At 44.1% G+C, this 15,862-nt stretch overlaps 1 protein-coding gene across 1 annotated transcript in view; it reads right to left on the bottom strand.

Annotated features, from left to right (window-relative positions):
• crppa (CDP-L-ribitol pyrophosphorylase A) overlaps positions 1-15,862 on the bottom strand; it is a 42,405-nt gene that overhangs the window by 11,394 nt on the left and 15,149 nt on the right. The window contains exons 7-9 of the mRNA XM_061049813.1: positions 14,737-14,814; positions 14,447-14,539; positions 9,218-9,349 (exon numbers count right to left, since the gene is read on the bottom strand). Coding sequence (XP_060905796.1) covers positions 9,218-9,349; positions 14,447-14,539; positions 14,737-14,814 — 303 coding nt within the window. The remainder of the gene's footprint in view (positions 1-9,217; positions 9,350-14,446; positions 14,540-14,736; positions 14,815-15,862) is intronic.

Raw genomic sequence — 15,862 nt, 5'->3', positions numbered from 1 at the left:
TGATGGCACATGCATATATTAAAAAGAATAAAATCCCAACCTTAGTTTTTATGCACATTTTGCAAATGGTTGTTCCAAAAGCTTGACATTTATTAAATAAGAAAGCACTTCAACAACAGTTTAATTAAAAAAAAAATTGTCCCCTTTGGGAAGTTTGACTTGGACTCGAGTGCTGCTTACATTTAGCTGCCTCTCGAGTAAAATCAATAAATCTATGGTGAAATACAGTCCAGGCTATCTGCGTGTAAATGTTTGCTCTGATCTATTTAATAGATTAAACTGAATGGTTAACAACTAATTCTAATGTTTGAACGACTGCCTATTTGCTTGTTTACTCTTAAAATGATATATTGTTGCTTTAGGTGCTTTCTTGGAGTTGGAAATATACTATATTGTGTCTGGCTGCACTTTTTACTCCTGATAGGATTATTCCTAAAGATCCTTATGCAAACCTTCAACCATCCCATTGGTTCCCAACTAGTTAACCAAATAAGCTGTCATTCTCGCTGGACACGCCCCTCACCTCCCTGTCAGTACTAATTGATCTAACCAACAAAACTAACCAGCCCACCTTTGCAGGTTGGCTGATATATATGTAGATGTCTGTGATTGGTTATCTTTATGTATTTTTTAGCTTTTTGATTTTTTCGTACCTACCCTATTCAAAAGATGTTTGCAAAGTGTTTCTTGATGACCCTGATGAACGCCACAAGCCGAAACGTGTCAAATAAAATAAAAGTTCATTAATTTGATCTTCACACTACAAGTGCTGCTGGAGCTTTTCGACCTCTTCAAGTCTTCCAGTCCTCATGCACCTTGGTAGAAAATCACACTCTGCTTCTTCTTTACTGCGTTAGGTGACCAGGTCAGATGCAGATAGAAACATTTGGATTCTTGGATTGTTTGTAATTGCTCAGCCTTGACAGTGGACGTGTCCTTTACATATTTTAAAGTTCGCCAAAGTGACTTGGAGAGCAGATTTGTATCAGTATTTGGAGCATGTGGTGTTATTATCCCTGGTATGAGTACACCGTTTTCCACTGAGCAGCTATTTTCCACCCCACCCAGCCAGACAAACATGTGTACTGAGAGCTCCCTGCAAATAAAAGCACGGGCAGAGCAGGAAGCCAGGAAGGTGAGCGCCACAAAAACAATCTTTGATGAGGCCGGCTAAGTTAAAGCATAATCCCTGCAGAGAGGAGCCTCCCCACGACAAGACCTGAAGAGCTGCAAGAAAAAGTCAAACCAGGACTACTGTGGGTGGTCAGGAACGGTTTCGAAACCAAGTGGCAAAACAAACACACATGCATGTTTTGCCTTTACTCGGAGTGATTGAATGTTTACAAACTAATTGTGAAGAGCTGGTTTACATTAATCCTCCATAAGAACGTGCCGTCTGTTTCTAACACTCGTTCTGTGTTGGAATGTCATTTCTAAATTATCTGTAAGAGCTCGCGTCAAGTCACATCAGCCCAAACACAGCACTCTCTGGTCTTTTTAATCTAAGAAATCAAAGCTGAGTAAACACCGCTTTGGTATGTCTAATTCCTCCAGCCAAACTCCGGCGGTCAAGTTTCACACATACCGACACACATCTGGATAACGTCGGCATGGAGGATCAGGCTTGATATCCTGCACATGTTGCGGCAGTGCGAGTCTCTCCGAGGCTCTGACCCTAGCACTCTACAAATACATCACGGAGAGCGAGAGCAAATCCCGAGCTTCTGTCTGTGTGGAGATTCCATTGAAGGAGCCAAATGCTCTCATCTCAATTTCCAGCGGGATCTCAGATAAAGTTTTAAGACACACTTGTCAGAAAAATGATCAGAACTTAGGCGAGCGGCGGGGGAATCACTGGGAGAATGGGCGGGGTGGATAATGGACTATAATATCCAGGATGAGTCCTTTAGAAAAACTCGGAGACCAGCCAGAGCTGTCATCCCTCTCTGAGACGTCCTCGGGGTAACAAAAACAGCTTTCCAAAACGCCATATCATTTATCTGTGCAGCTTTCAGCAACCTTTTGATTCATTTATGTTATGTTCATTCAATTAGGCATCACATGTAAAACAGCAACTTGATATCAACAAGGTTTTCCCCTCTTTACTTTAAATTTCGAAACCTCTTTCAATCCAACAAGAGGAGCCAAAAAGACCAATGATTGCAGTTGTTGTAATCACATCCATCTCGTTATGGAGGCAGCTCCTCATTGTTAGAAAAGCAGCATGATGATAGTCTCTCAAAGTCGTTAGAGGGGCCTATAAGTGTTGTATTCAAGACCATACTAACACAGACCAAGACATACCCGGGACCAGTGCTCCAAAACGGAGAGAAGACCAAGACATTTAGGAATCCAGACCGAGTCAAGACCAAGACCAAGGCAGGGCGAGACTAAGACAAGAGCAAGACCATAAATATAAAGGAAAAATCATCATCTTGTGTTTAGCGGGCATGTCACTCACTTAGAGCGTAACACCGGGAAGGTTGAGGCCGTAACCGGGGGATAAAAGTCAAACTACATTTGAATTGAAATTATGTCATGTCAGCAATGATGAGGAAAAATAGCCGATCATTGGTGGCATTGACCGGTCTTGATTTAAAATCCAGAGTCCGCCCAATCTGACACCGAGACAAGACTGAGTAAAAATGATTTTGATTCCAATACGAGACATCAAAAAGTCTTGAGACCAAGACCGGTTTTGACTACTAAAACACAGTTAGAGCCTATAAGATACCAGAATTTTAAAATTCGATACAATACTTGAAACATGTAATGATACTGATACATGGGCCAAAAATATAATCCATGGCACCCGATATTGAGTAATTTCTTGTTTTTGATTACCCTTAACGCTGTCTGCATTGCACTAGAACATTGTCAATATGTGGCAACATGGTGCAAAATAGAGCCCCAGTCTCTGATTCATCCGAGGACAATAGTTGGATCTACTCAGAGAAAGGTTGGGAGTGTGCTGAGACAGCAGAGATGGCAGCCATCTCTGATCCCCTTTGACCCCGCCAGGGTGCGAATACACAGGTGTGACAGCGAGAGCCTCCATTGCCTGTGTTGGGTTTCACCTGTCTGCCTTGTTGGACCTAAACAGGAGAAGCTGAAGCGTATGACGCCTGACAGATGTAGAGTGTGAGAGAAAAGTGCGGACAAAGGCCAATGGAGAAATCATTTTCCCTTGGCGCTTCAATTCCAAAAAAATTCTCCATGAGTGCGTCATTCTTTCACAGAATTAACTGAAGGAACAGATTTTGGTGATGGAAGTCCTCAGTGAATGCTGATTGTTTATGACTTTATATACTTTGGCTCCCTCTAAGGTCCTTTTGAGCCTCGCTGGTCCTTACACTAGGAATGGCAATGTCAGTCGTTTTTTGCTCACCACTTCTTGGTTCCAACTGAAAAATCTAACCGCTTTTTTTACTTAAATAGCTCAGTGACAACTTTCATAAATCTAGTCCATGGATTGCAATGAAATATTGCAATGACATTCATGGTTCCCCCAATGATGATGATCCTACTGACTTTGACCACACCATGATGTCACCCAGGGCCACCGCTAGGTCAAAGTCCACTCCTGAACATTTCTAGGAAGGCCTGTTCAGACTGTCATTTCAAGGCACGATATTTTAGTCACTGTGATGTTTCGCCTTCAATCTGGATGTTGCAGAGGCGTAATGGGGGGACAAAGTGTTCCGCCCTCTGAGCTGTCTTCTGAGGTGGTAACAGAGGCGAGACAGGATCAGGTGATCATTTGATAACTTGATGATTTTCTGACTTTTCCCATCAGTAATTAAAACATTTTGAGGCTCATTGTCTCGGTTGGCAGAAGACTAGAGTAAACTAGTATTTCATAAATAATCAGAATTTTTTTTTGCTGCATTATTTTTACCCAATGCAACATAGAAGCATCATGCTAGGCTGTTAACTTTTTTCTATTGAAAAGTACAAAAATAATAAATTATAAATGAAATTACTGTATGAAACATGGACATAGACTCAGCGACGACAGCCGTCAGTTGCTGAAGTGCACTTTTGAAGCCGATAACGATGGCAGCCAACATGTTGGAAAATGCTGACTCCATCCTTTTTTCTCGTTAAACTAATTGAAATTTCGGTAATTTGCATTTTTAAGGTCAGTGGATTTAAACAAGAGAATCATATTTATTCATAAATTGACTTCAATCTCATATTTGTCATAAAACCTTGAAAAATCCTGGTAAAATCTATCTGGAACCAAGTATCGTGAAGCGTATTGTATCATAATTTCGGTGTGTCGTTACATCCCTACAACTTCATCCCTATAGTTACTTGAATAACAAACACTACGGTCTGGATCTGCTCTTTTTGTAAAATGTCTTAAGTTGATATTTGCTAATGGGCGCTATACAAACAAAAATTGATTGAACGATTCATATTTGTAATTTACTGGCAAAACCAATTTCCTTTGCCAGAGTTTAAGGTCAAGTTCATCTCTTTGATCAGTCCTTAACTTTTCTGCAGCCTCTATATCATGGGCGTATTGCCGTTTTCAGTGTGTGTGTGTTAGCCCACTGATGTTAGCATTTAGCTCACAGAACAGCCCCACAGAGGAGATAATTGTGCTCTCTGAATTACTGGCTCCCTTGTGTTTTGGATTGTGGAGCCTTGAATCAGTGTAAGATGAATCTGCTGATCTTCCAAGGCTTTTCCCCTCAACTCTCCTGCCCCTGTCTCCTCTTATAATACCTGATACTCACCATTAAGACCCAATCGTCTTTTGGGCAGATTTATTTGGATTTAGCCTGAGAAAAGTCCGGAGTGTGCTTAAACCACAGAGATGACAGTCTTCCCTGATCTCCCTTGACCTCGGCGAGGGTACAACTCCAAGAGTGTCACAGCAAGAGCTTCTCTGGGCCGTGTACAGTTACACCTGTCTGCTTTTCAGACCTGGATCTGAGCAGGTAGAGGAGAATAGGCTCCATAGAGCCCTCTCCTTTTCTTCCTCCCTCCCCTCCCCTCCCTCTTCTCCTTTTCTCTGCCTCTCTTTTCTTCCCGGCCGGCTAATCTCTTCTCAGGTTTAGGATTCCCGGTCCGGGCTCTTTGAGGAGGAGGAAATATGGGGTTGGGTAAACATCAGGGCTCTCACTGCGGGGATTACAACACCCATATATCACCGTGACAACTCCCTTTTCAGCGGATGACAAGTCGCCAGGACGCTGTGCGAGGAGGGATCCAATGACACTTCCTATCGCCGCTGCAGACACTGATAGCGTACACCGTCACCGTTTTCACAACATCGTGTCAGTTAATGAGGATCCTCAATATGATGAGGATCCGGTGCCTCTCAGCTGACATCTTCAGATCAGTTTGAGGTTTTCACATATTTTTGCACCTGATGTTTGGCTTGTGGGCATCTTCAGAGAGGCCAGAGAGAAGTGCTTTGATCAGACGTCCTCTCAGAGAGACCGCGCTTCATTGTCCGTGACTCCTTTTCACTCTCTACTGCGTGAAAGCAAGTGGCACACATGGTGACGTGCGGCTGGATGCATCAACGGTTTGGTTGTTATTCAAAATAATGTGAAACCGCAGTCAGGCCTCGTTTGGGAAAAATAAACTTTTACCCAGGAAAGACGTAATTTCAATGAGGTGAATTATTTTCCGACTCTGCTGGACGGACACGACTCCATGTGGCCTCGATTTCAAATGTGAAAGATTAAAACTCAATAAGTCAAACGGCTGTACGAGAGGGAAGCGTCCAATGATTTATCAACACAAAGAGAGGAGAGGGACGCTAAAATGTTCTTCTCAGTGGTGTGCAGCTGAAAACCGCCCGTCATGTCAGGACAGGAGGATTAAATCATTTATTCAATTCAATTCAAACCTGTATTCATTCTCAAAAAGGACTTTGAGATTTCCCGTGTCCACCTGGTGTTTTTACCAGGCAGAAAAGCGCTGGCTGTGCGTCCTGTCTCTATGACAAAAAAAAAAAAAAAAACCTATGAGGACCCCCAGGACCGATGGAGGGCTTTTTAGTATGCTGGTATGTAGAGGGCAGCCACATTTTTAGATTAAAAAACTAGAAATTAAATGTGTCTCGTTTGCATATTTGATTCAAATAGTTAACAGAAGCTAAAAACATGTTTTTGTTGTGAACAAGGAGGTTCGACCTTTCTCCGCCGAGAACAGAACATGTGATCCAGACTGTTTTTGTTGTGGGAAAAGGAGTCGACCTTGACGTGTGACGGACATGAAAAGTCTCCTCCCGGGTGTTAAAAATGTTAAAAAAACACAGCTGACATTTAATCACAGTCCAATTATAAACATTCACGGTTTTCATCTGGAAGTTTTTCATGTTTTAATTAAAAAACAACAAACACTGATGACAAAAAAAATAAATATGGACTCAAAGCATCTTTCACTACTCACAATGATTGCATGAAAACGTCCGTGTGCGTTATTGCCGCCCGTCAGATCTTTTTTTTATTGAAGCAGAAGAAACAAAACAATCGTAGAATTTGGGAGGCATATTCACAGAGACAGAGGAAGTGTTGGCAGGCCTCTCGACAAGTATGAATACGGCCATCTGTTAAGAATTATCCTCATTATAAGAGAGCGCTAACAGTGATTTATACGAGGCTGTGTTCTGCTCTTCCACTATCTCATAGCGATAAGCATTTTATCATGCTGAAACACGCATTATCTCCGTCCACTCCCTTCCTCCCTCCGAGGAGTCGTCTCCGAGGAGTCGAGGCAGGATGACTAATTAACGACATTAGTCTCCATAATTCGGAGGAGAAACCGTGATGTCCAACATCCGATAGCAGAATCAAACTCACATGTGGACCGGCAGAGAATCTCATGCTTCACTATCAGGAACACAAAGCATCTCCTTTTAATTAGGTGACTGTGCACTGTGACGCCGAGGCCCGACACTGGAAGTCAAATCATCGCCGACCACAGAAAAAACCTCTTCATGCGGCTCATCATTTTCTTCTGCAGGAGAGAGTGAACCCGTCCTGCTCAGACATCCACTCGTCTGGGGGCTCGGAGGCTTTTACAACTGATTTGTGGAGAGATGTGGGGCGCCAAGAAAGTTCACTTATCTCCGTGCTGCTGCCGGTCATGAACATAAATCATGATAGATGTCACATTTAAGTCAAACGACGCCACAAACATTCAACTTTTAGCTTTCGGCTCGTCTCGCAGATCTGCTGCAAAAGATGTGAATTGACTTCACAGCTTTTGGTAGCCTGAATCCTGACATGTCTCACGGTGCCGGGTGACTTATTTCACCTCATGTGAACCTGCGATAACCGAGCAGTCACTTAACAGATTTCAGGTTGACCACATCCACAGTTGGCGGACCTCGCAGCGACCTCCTTGAGGTTCGGTCTGTGCACGTGTACCGGTTTAGCTGCACGGTGCTTGAGACCTATCGGCAGCCTCGCACCCTTTCATCTCTCTGGATTCAGTTGAGACAATGCAGCAAAACACACATATGGTGGAAGGTGAAAAGTTGATCCTCTCGTCACAATCGCGCTCACACATGAACTAAAGGCTCACCTGTCCAAGAGCGTGCGCACACGCGCACACGCGCACACACACACACACACACACACACACACACACACACACACACACACACACACACACACACACACACACACACACACACACACACACACACACACACACACACACACACACACACACACACACACACACACACACACACACACACACACACACACACACACACACACACACACACACACACACACACACACACACACACACACACACACACACACACACACACAGAAATGTGCGAGAAAAGACAGCCACGTTTGCTTCGAGCATTAAAGCATGACAAGACATTGGAACGAGACGCTCAGGAGAAATTTCCTGTCCTGTTTTCTTTGGCCGCTGCTTAATATGCACTCACATCACAGAAACAAAGGAAGACAGTTCAAGAAAAAAAAAGATGTGGAAAGACTAAAGCTGTGTTCAGAACAACAAAGAGAAGCACATTTACGCAATGCATCACTCACGCAGCGGCTCACAGTCGATCCTGTGATCCGTTCAGATGGACGAGAGTGTTTAGGGAACGAGGAGCTGCAGAGTTTTAAATTTGATGCGAGCAGTAACTGGGAGCCAGCGGAGGGAGAAGAACAGCATTTTGCATCAGTTAAACTTTCCATTCTTGCAGAGGGTCTGTTCATCTGTCTCTGTTAGATGGTCCCACTGAGTCGAACAAGCAATATGTTGTCTGCAATCTGGCAATCTGACGACATTTGAGGCATTTCACACATAAATATATCATAAATCCAGTCTATCCTGTGTAAATGTGTCTCTGAGTCCTGACTGTCTACAATGAGTGAGAAGCTCGAGTCCCGCTGGCTGTGTTGTTGTCAGAGCCGTGTTTACATGGACGGGACGGCCGGCTCCTCCCCTTGTGTATAAAAGCTGTTTTAGTCAAGGACTAGAGAGAAGAAGAAGAACATACTCACTGATTATTTTAATGTCATGTAAGAGTTTTTTGATCACGCTCGTTCTGTGTCAGTTTACATGCAACGTGAAGCTACGAGCTAACTAAAGAGCGCTAACATTAGCATGCTAACACAACAATGCAGGACACAGGTGACTGCAGCTCGAGCAAAGGAACTCGAGTGTAGATGGGTCGGAGGTGTGTCTCTGGAGGAGAGCAGAGGCTTCAGTATGGAGGAGGTGTGGCCAAACAGCAGCTTGTTTTGGTTTCATGCTGGTGCTCAAGGGCGACATCTACTGGATCAAAAAGTCGCACATCCATGCTATGATATGTCCGTCCAAAGACAACAAGCAAACAATGCTTTATTCTGAAAAGAGTTCACATCTGATTCAAGCTTGGAACCACTGCTGAGAGGCAACCAAGAAACAGGATCATGCTAACGAGGAGTTTTGAGGCGTCCAGCGCAAATTCCTGCTCATATGAACTGTCTTTGCATGTTGTACAAACTTAAACTTTATTTGAGACTGGAACACTCGTCATGAATGTATTCATTGCTAAATGGACATTCAGGTTTGCTTGCCAGCAGCAGCATTGGTGTAGCAGAGATCAGTGAGAGGGTAGGTGTGTTTTAATGGACCGCCATGATGTGAGAATGAGCTGTGATTGATGTGTGTATGATTGGAAGCAATGATTGGATCATCTGGCTTCCTTTTGGTGCGAATACACCCAATCAGAGCTTACCTTTGACTGCTGGAGCTGGACGCCGTAGAGGAGAATATTCTGGAGCTTGGCTGCTGAGGCGAGCTCCATGAGGCCATCAGGCTCCACCTTTCCCCCGCTGACAGACGACTCGCCTGAACAGCTCAAATGCACCTTGAAAAAGAAAGACGGCACATCAGAAAACACAAGAAAAAATCCTCTAACAGAAGAAGCAATCATGCTCTTGTTTGGAGCAGTTAGAGCTCATTGTTCAAGCTGTCGTTCCAACATGTTGAAACTCAAAGGCCTGTTTTTTTAAGAGGATCTGGGAGGCGTGAGCTTCTGCTGTGCTGACAGTAAACAGAGGTAGGATGATAATGGAGATGTATGATTCTCTTATTCAGTTGTAAGTCTTTAGGGCCTCTGCGGTTTTCACTTTCTTCAATTAGAGCAGAATAATCCAGACACATTACGTTTGTCATCCTCTTCATCCACAGCTAAGCCAATTTCCAAAACTGTCCCCCTGACAGAAACTCCACTCGTGATTTATTCACAGCAATTATTTTCTCATACAGCCTGTGGCAGGGAGTCAGAGACGTCGGGAGAATCACTTCAAATGTGTTAAGACATCTGCTCCAATACTGCGATCACTAATACTTGAATATCCATCAAACGTTTGCTGTCGTCGGGCAGTGATGACTTCAGCACATCAGCAGGTGTTAAACATCGGCCTGCTGAAACTCTGATGCCTCAGGGAAACTTATGACGATATGATGAACTGAGATTCAAATTCAAACTCTCTCTTTCTTTCTTCTTTTTTAATACAAAGCTTTGAAAGGCCTCAGAGGTCAACAGCTAAACAAATACAACCCCTCCCATCCTGTTTATCTTCAGACGGCCAAAATGTTTAAAAGGTCACATATTTTGTAAAATCCTTTTCACCATGTTTCTCTATCACTAATATGTGTCTCTAGTCCGTCTACAAACCCCCCAATGATGAGAAAAGTCCATCCTCTCCATCTTTTCCCTGCTCCACTTTTCAGAAAATGTGTGCTCAAACAGGCCATTTGGAGATTTTCCCTTCATGACATCACAAAGGGCAGTAACCCCTCCCCCAGGTGGGTGACACTCCCACAGCTAGGTGTTTGTTCTGCCCTCTGAGTCTGCCTTCTCACCATAAACAACAGGACATGGAGAGAGAAAGCCCGAGACACCCAAGCCCTTCCAGAGAAGGGGCGTGGTCAGACACAGTGCATTTACATATTTAAAGGTACAGACACAGAAACAGCCTGTTCTGAGCAGGGCTGAAATAGAGGGGTTTATAGACATGATCAAATACAGTATCAGAGTGGATTTAGAACAAGAAACTTCACAAACATGTTTTGAGGAGCTCCGAGACCTATTTAAACTGGTTGAAGAAGAAGAGGATACGTGACCTTTAACATGCGTTGCCAGGTAAACAAATCTCAAAAACTAGTCTGAAGTGACTGTTTCCAACAGTCAACAGGGAGAGTTACTGTGATTATTAACCTGGTGTCGCTAAGTTTCTGTGGGAAGGGACGAGGACGTGGAAGGTTAGTCTGATATTATATTAATTTTCAACAAGCTACTCATGCAAATGTATTTGAGCTGCCCTCTTAAACCACTCATGTCGACCTTTCCCCGATGTCCAGGTCTAATCTGCAGAGGTCTAAAGACAACTATATAGCTATTTAAAATACCTCAAGATGTCTTTAAGACAACAACTAAAACATGATTGCAGTGTTTTAAAGCATCAGCAGTCAATGTCAAGTTTGGGACGTTGCCGTTTGGGCACCAATAGCCTCGTGGTGATGCCGCAGCAACATGTACAGAGGCTATAGTCCTCATGACAGCAGTTGTGCTGCATGTCCCCCACTCTCTCTCCTCCCAACGTTTCCTGTCTCTCTTCAGCCAATTCAGACTTAAGCAGTGTGTTTATTGTGACTGCTCAAATCCCCATAATGATGGAATTGTGATTAATGGTGTCAGAGTTACAACATATAATTTAAACCTCAATCAGAGAACATTTTCTTTGGTGATTTTATTCCAAAAAATACAACTGAAACAGTCATCAGTGACAGATTTATGGTGCTAAACATCACGAGACATAAGGTGGTAATATCAACAACATGGGTTCCCCTCTTTGAATACATGGCTCAGGGCTATAGCACCTCATTTTCACAGACTGTTTCAAACAGTGACCTTCAGTCTGCTTCCCTGCCCTCCAGGCTACCACCTACACTTCAAACTCGGTTACCCCCTCCGCTGATCACTACCATGTGAGTCAACCTGTGATAAATAACAGCCTGTGTGAGTGTAATCTCACAACTCGCCGAGAATAGAAAGGAGGGTAACCAGATAACTTTGGTGCTGAACTCAGCCTGGTTTCTCACAACCGTGAAACTCAGAGGCCGAGTTCAGACACGTTTAAATGTGACCATGAAATCTGCTCAGACATGACGGGGACCTGCAGACTCTGTGGGATCAGTTATATTTAGATATGGGGCGGCAGTAGCTCAGCATGTAGGGACCTGGGTTGGGAACCAGTTGGTCACCGGTTCTAAACCCTACAGACGCAGAGCAAGTGTGGAACGTGGTCTAGTAGCTGGAGAGGTGTGCGTTCACTTCCAGAGCACTGCCGAGGTGCCCTTGAGCAAGACACGGCATGCATATTTCAGCCTGTGTGTGTGTGGCATGTCTCACTAAAGCCCCATTTCCACCAAGCGGTCCAGTTCAGTTCGGTACGGTACCCATTTATTGGCGTTTCCACTGTCAAAAGTTGGGAATGGTTCCAAAATAAGGGATTTAACTGAATTAATAGCGGGCTACACTGTGTTGGGCTGCTATGATGTCACACTATTACATAGCTGACGCTGCTATCTCCATCTGGCTTACACTCCGCTTAACAAATAAGGGTACGGTTTGGCTGTGGAAACGCAAACAAGATCAGGGTTTACCGTACCGAACTGGACCCAACTGTACTGAACCAAACCAGACCGCTTGGTGGAAACAGGGCTTAACAGAGTGTAAAAGTAAATTCTCCTCGTGGGATTAATAAATAATGTCTTCTTCTTGTATGACCCTCGAAGGAAAATGTGATTATCAGCAGAGGGTTTAAAACACAAACACATACAAAAAGACACAGGAGAGTGCAACACACCCCGATCGATACAACCAAGAAAAGAAATGTAAACTATTCATTAAACAATCAACTGGAATGGTAGAAATGACCACTTTGATTATCATCAGGCTCTGTAACACGTGGAGCATCTGATGGAGACAGTGGGAGCTGTGGGAAACTGGTTTTGTTTTGGTGAGGCGGGGAGTCAATCCCACCAAAGCCCAGCTTCAGACTGTGTGTTTACACTTATGAATGGATGTGTGTGTGCATGTGGGTGTGTGCTACAGGCTTTACTGAAAACCTCAGCGGAGTGATGCAGCGTGACATCTGCACTGATTCGAGCCTCGTCGGCCTCTGCAGGTTTATTTCTCTCTCGTTACCTGGCGCTGCGCTGCCACTCGATCCGTGTTGGTTGAAGAGGTCAACGTTCCAAACTGAAAGAGGGTTAACAGGCTTTTTCCACAAACATCTAAATGTTTCTTGGAGCAGATTTGATCCGGTTTGTTTATAGGTTTATTCTCCCTGTGAGCGTTCAGGTCAGTGTTTCTCTGGAAGTGGCGGACGTCGATGTTTGAACAGCGAGCTGCGGCGCTCTCCTGGGAGGTGTAGGGTTTCCAAACAGCTACAGAGCTCATCGAGGGACCTGAGGAGGGCTTCAGGTGACGTTTTAACTACTGTAGTGTCAAAAAAACAAAGAAAAAAAAAAAAGGTTTGGCTCACGGTGTAGTTCATGTACTTGGGAGAAACTGAAACCGTCCTGCGCCAGATGTCTGTATTCAGCAACTTGTAAAGAAGAGTTCATTGAAAGTGTGGGAAATGATACTGAGACATGTTAACTCTCAGAACACAAAGACCTGCAGGAGCTCTTTACACACTGACGGACTTCTGAGCAGATTTCAATGAGACACGAGTACAACTAAAAATGTGAGGGGGGAGGTTCAATCACATTAAACTTTAAAAAAACCTTTTTTTTTTTTGCAAAAAGATAAAGAGATTTGGTTTGTGACGATTCTGGCGCCCCCTGTTGACTGCTGAACCCTCTGCTGTTTCTACAGCGTAATTAAAGGGATACTTCCCCCATTTGCATTAAGCTTTGTATCATTAGAAACCTGATAGTATTTTTGAGTGGTCGTGCATGCCGCCCTCATTTTCCCCTGAGATGGGAAATCTTTGTATTTCTGAGTGTGAAAAGGAGCTTCCAGTGATGCAAAATGACGTTTTTTGTGTCACTGGAAGCTGTTGCGGTTAGCGGGTGAAACTACAACGCTAGTTCCTCATATTTTCAACCACTGAAGCTACAGACCAATCACAGATCAGTGGGTGGGAACTAACTCCCAGAATTGAAACTTAACGTCCGCCTTATTGCTTGGAAGCTATGCTAACAGGCTCTATGGAGAAAGCTGATAATGGCGAAAAAAATCAAAATATAGCGGCGAGACGGTTGCTGCCGACAGGCTGGTCTTGTGTTTTGGCTGGCCGCCAGGCGCTGGCCGCCGGGGCTGGCGCTGCCAGCTCAGCAGCCGAGACATATGGCCTGCCTGCCTGTGGGATGTGGTGTGTCTTTCATCCACATGAGCCAAAAATACACTTTCTGCCTTTTCTCGGCCAAGAAGGTTCATGTTTCCACGGGGGAAGTATCCCTTTAAGATCGCACATTCTCCTCATGTTCACCTTTCATGATGTCACTCTGTGAAACCTACTGAGTAGCTTTGCAGCTCAACACCATATTAATCTGATACTGGCGTCAGTAAAGACCCTCATTTCAGCCTCTGCCTGAAACACTTTGTTTCGTCAGCTGTGTCTTTAAGGCCCGCCTCCCCATGTGACCACTTTCTTCTGATTGGCCAGCTCTCTGGAAGCCTTCCAGGTGGGCAGAACACTGCAGGGCTGCCAGCTTGGTTTCATATCGGGGAACCACCTTGTGATTTGCAGAACAAACCGTTTAGAGCCCTCTGCAGAATCATCCTGGGATTAAGTGGAGCAGGCAAAAGACAGAGAGGATGGACTTTTCTCATCATTGGGGGGGTTTGTAGACAGACTAGGGACACATATTAGTTTTCATGGTAGAGTGCATTTAGCCCCATATGTGACCTTTAAACGAAGGCTTCTGTGTCTGCACGTGATCTCACCCAAATGACGACCACCGGGTGGAGAAGAGCCCGATCCGCTGCCTCCAAATCTCCCAGTAAGGCCTCTACTTCAGACAGGCAAGAACAATTGACCTGGAGACCAAGGAAATGAAAAACCAGATAAGACGTTTTTACATAAGAGAACATTTTCCCATGATGAACACAAAGATAAGAATTATGCTAGAAGCTTTCAGAAAATCTAGACCCTCTTTTCACCAGAAGTGATCATGAATATTTACATTGACGTGTTTTTATTTCTCAGAGGAGTTCTGCTTAAAATTGGGACTCACAGAAACCCGGATAAAGTTCCACTCCTTTAACAGATAGCTGGCGTTTTCCCCCATCAGATCTGGGATGACCTCCAGCTCCTGCAGGACACAGATACACAGATATCCTGATGTTGAATATTCTGTTCTGCTTGTTACAGGATCCTGAGTGATTACATTTAAAAGGAAAAGCTGCTTCTCATACATCTGATGTCAAATGACTGATTGACTGCAGTGCTCAAAGGTCAGGAGCCTTCTGGTTTTTGTTTCAGCCACTTCTTCAATCAGTTAGAGTGCGAGTGCACCCGCTTGTTTCTCTGTCATGAACAATTTAATGGAAACAAAAAAAATCAACCAGTATGTCCTCCTTCTAACTTTAGATTCTAGTCCTGAATGCTCTGGATTTGTTTGGACCAGAGAAGGTAGGCGGTTTTAAGGCGACCCCCACACGGCCATTTTGGACGCCCCTCGGTTTGCCAGATATGTGAGCAGTTATCAGGTCAAACCCAACAGGTGTTGCAGCGATAGAAGCGGGCAAGAGAAGTGGTTCAGATAGAAGTGATTGTACCTGACCTAAAAAGCCTCTGCATGTTTCTAATAAGCTCCACGAGCAGAAACGTGCTCAAACTAGGATCAATATTGGAGATGCTTTTTGAAAAATGGAGAGAGGTTAGAACACAGAAAGGTTTACAGACCGATGCAGAGCTGGCTAAACACTGAAGCTTCAGAGTCCACCACATGGCAACCTGTGTGAGCATCGACTCTAGAGAGGAGGGGGCGGGGGGAGACAGCTCTCTACAATGTTTAGAATTTGACCTGCAGTACCCATTTTAAACACTAGGCGTCAGAGTTACATATTGTTTCTTTAATAACTTTAGAAATGTTGTAATATTAAGCCTTTTTTTGGTAAGGCTACTTAGAACAGTGGTTCTCAACTGGCAGGTGGCTGAGTGGGTGGCAGAGCTGTTTTAAGGGTCATGAAGGCGTGCCTGGAGAAAATTTGGCTCAAAAAGTCCATGAGGCGCAAATTCACTTTTTCCTGGGAATGCATTTACAACAAAAGTTGTGAAAACATCATAACTTTTACCCCAACTTTTTTATTAAATTACTGCAAAATCAGGTATTTAGCAGCAACAATCACAAAAAAAAT

Source organism: Labrus mixtus, chromosome 11 (assembly GCF_963584025.1).
Source record: "Labrus mixtus chromosome 11, fLabMix1.1, whole genome shotgun sequence".
Taxonomy (NCBI): domain Eukaryota; kingdom Metazoa; phylum Chordata; class Actinopteri; order Labriformes; family Labridae; genus Labrus; species Labrus mixtus.
This window is presented reverse-complemented; position numbering and strand designations above follow the sequence as displayed.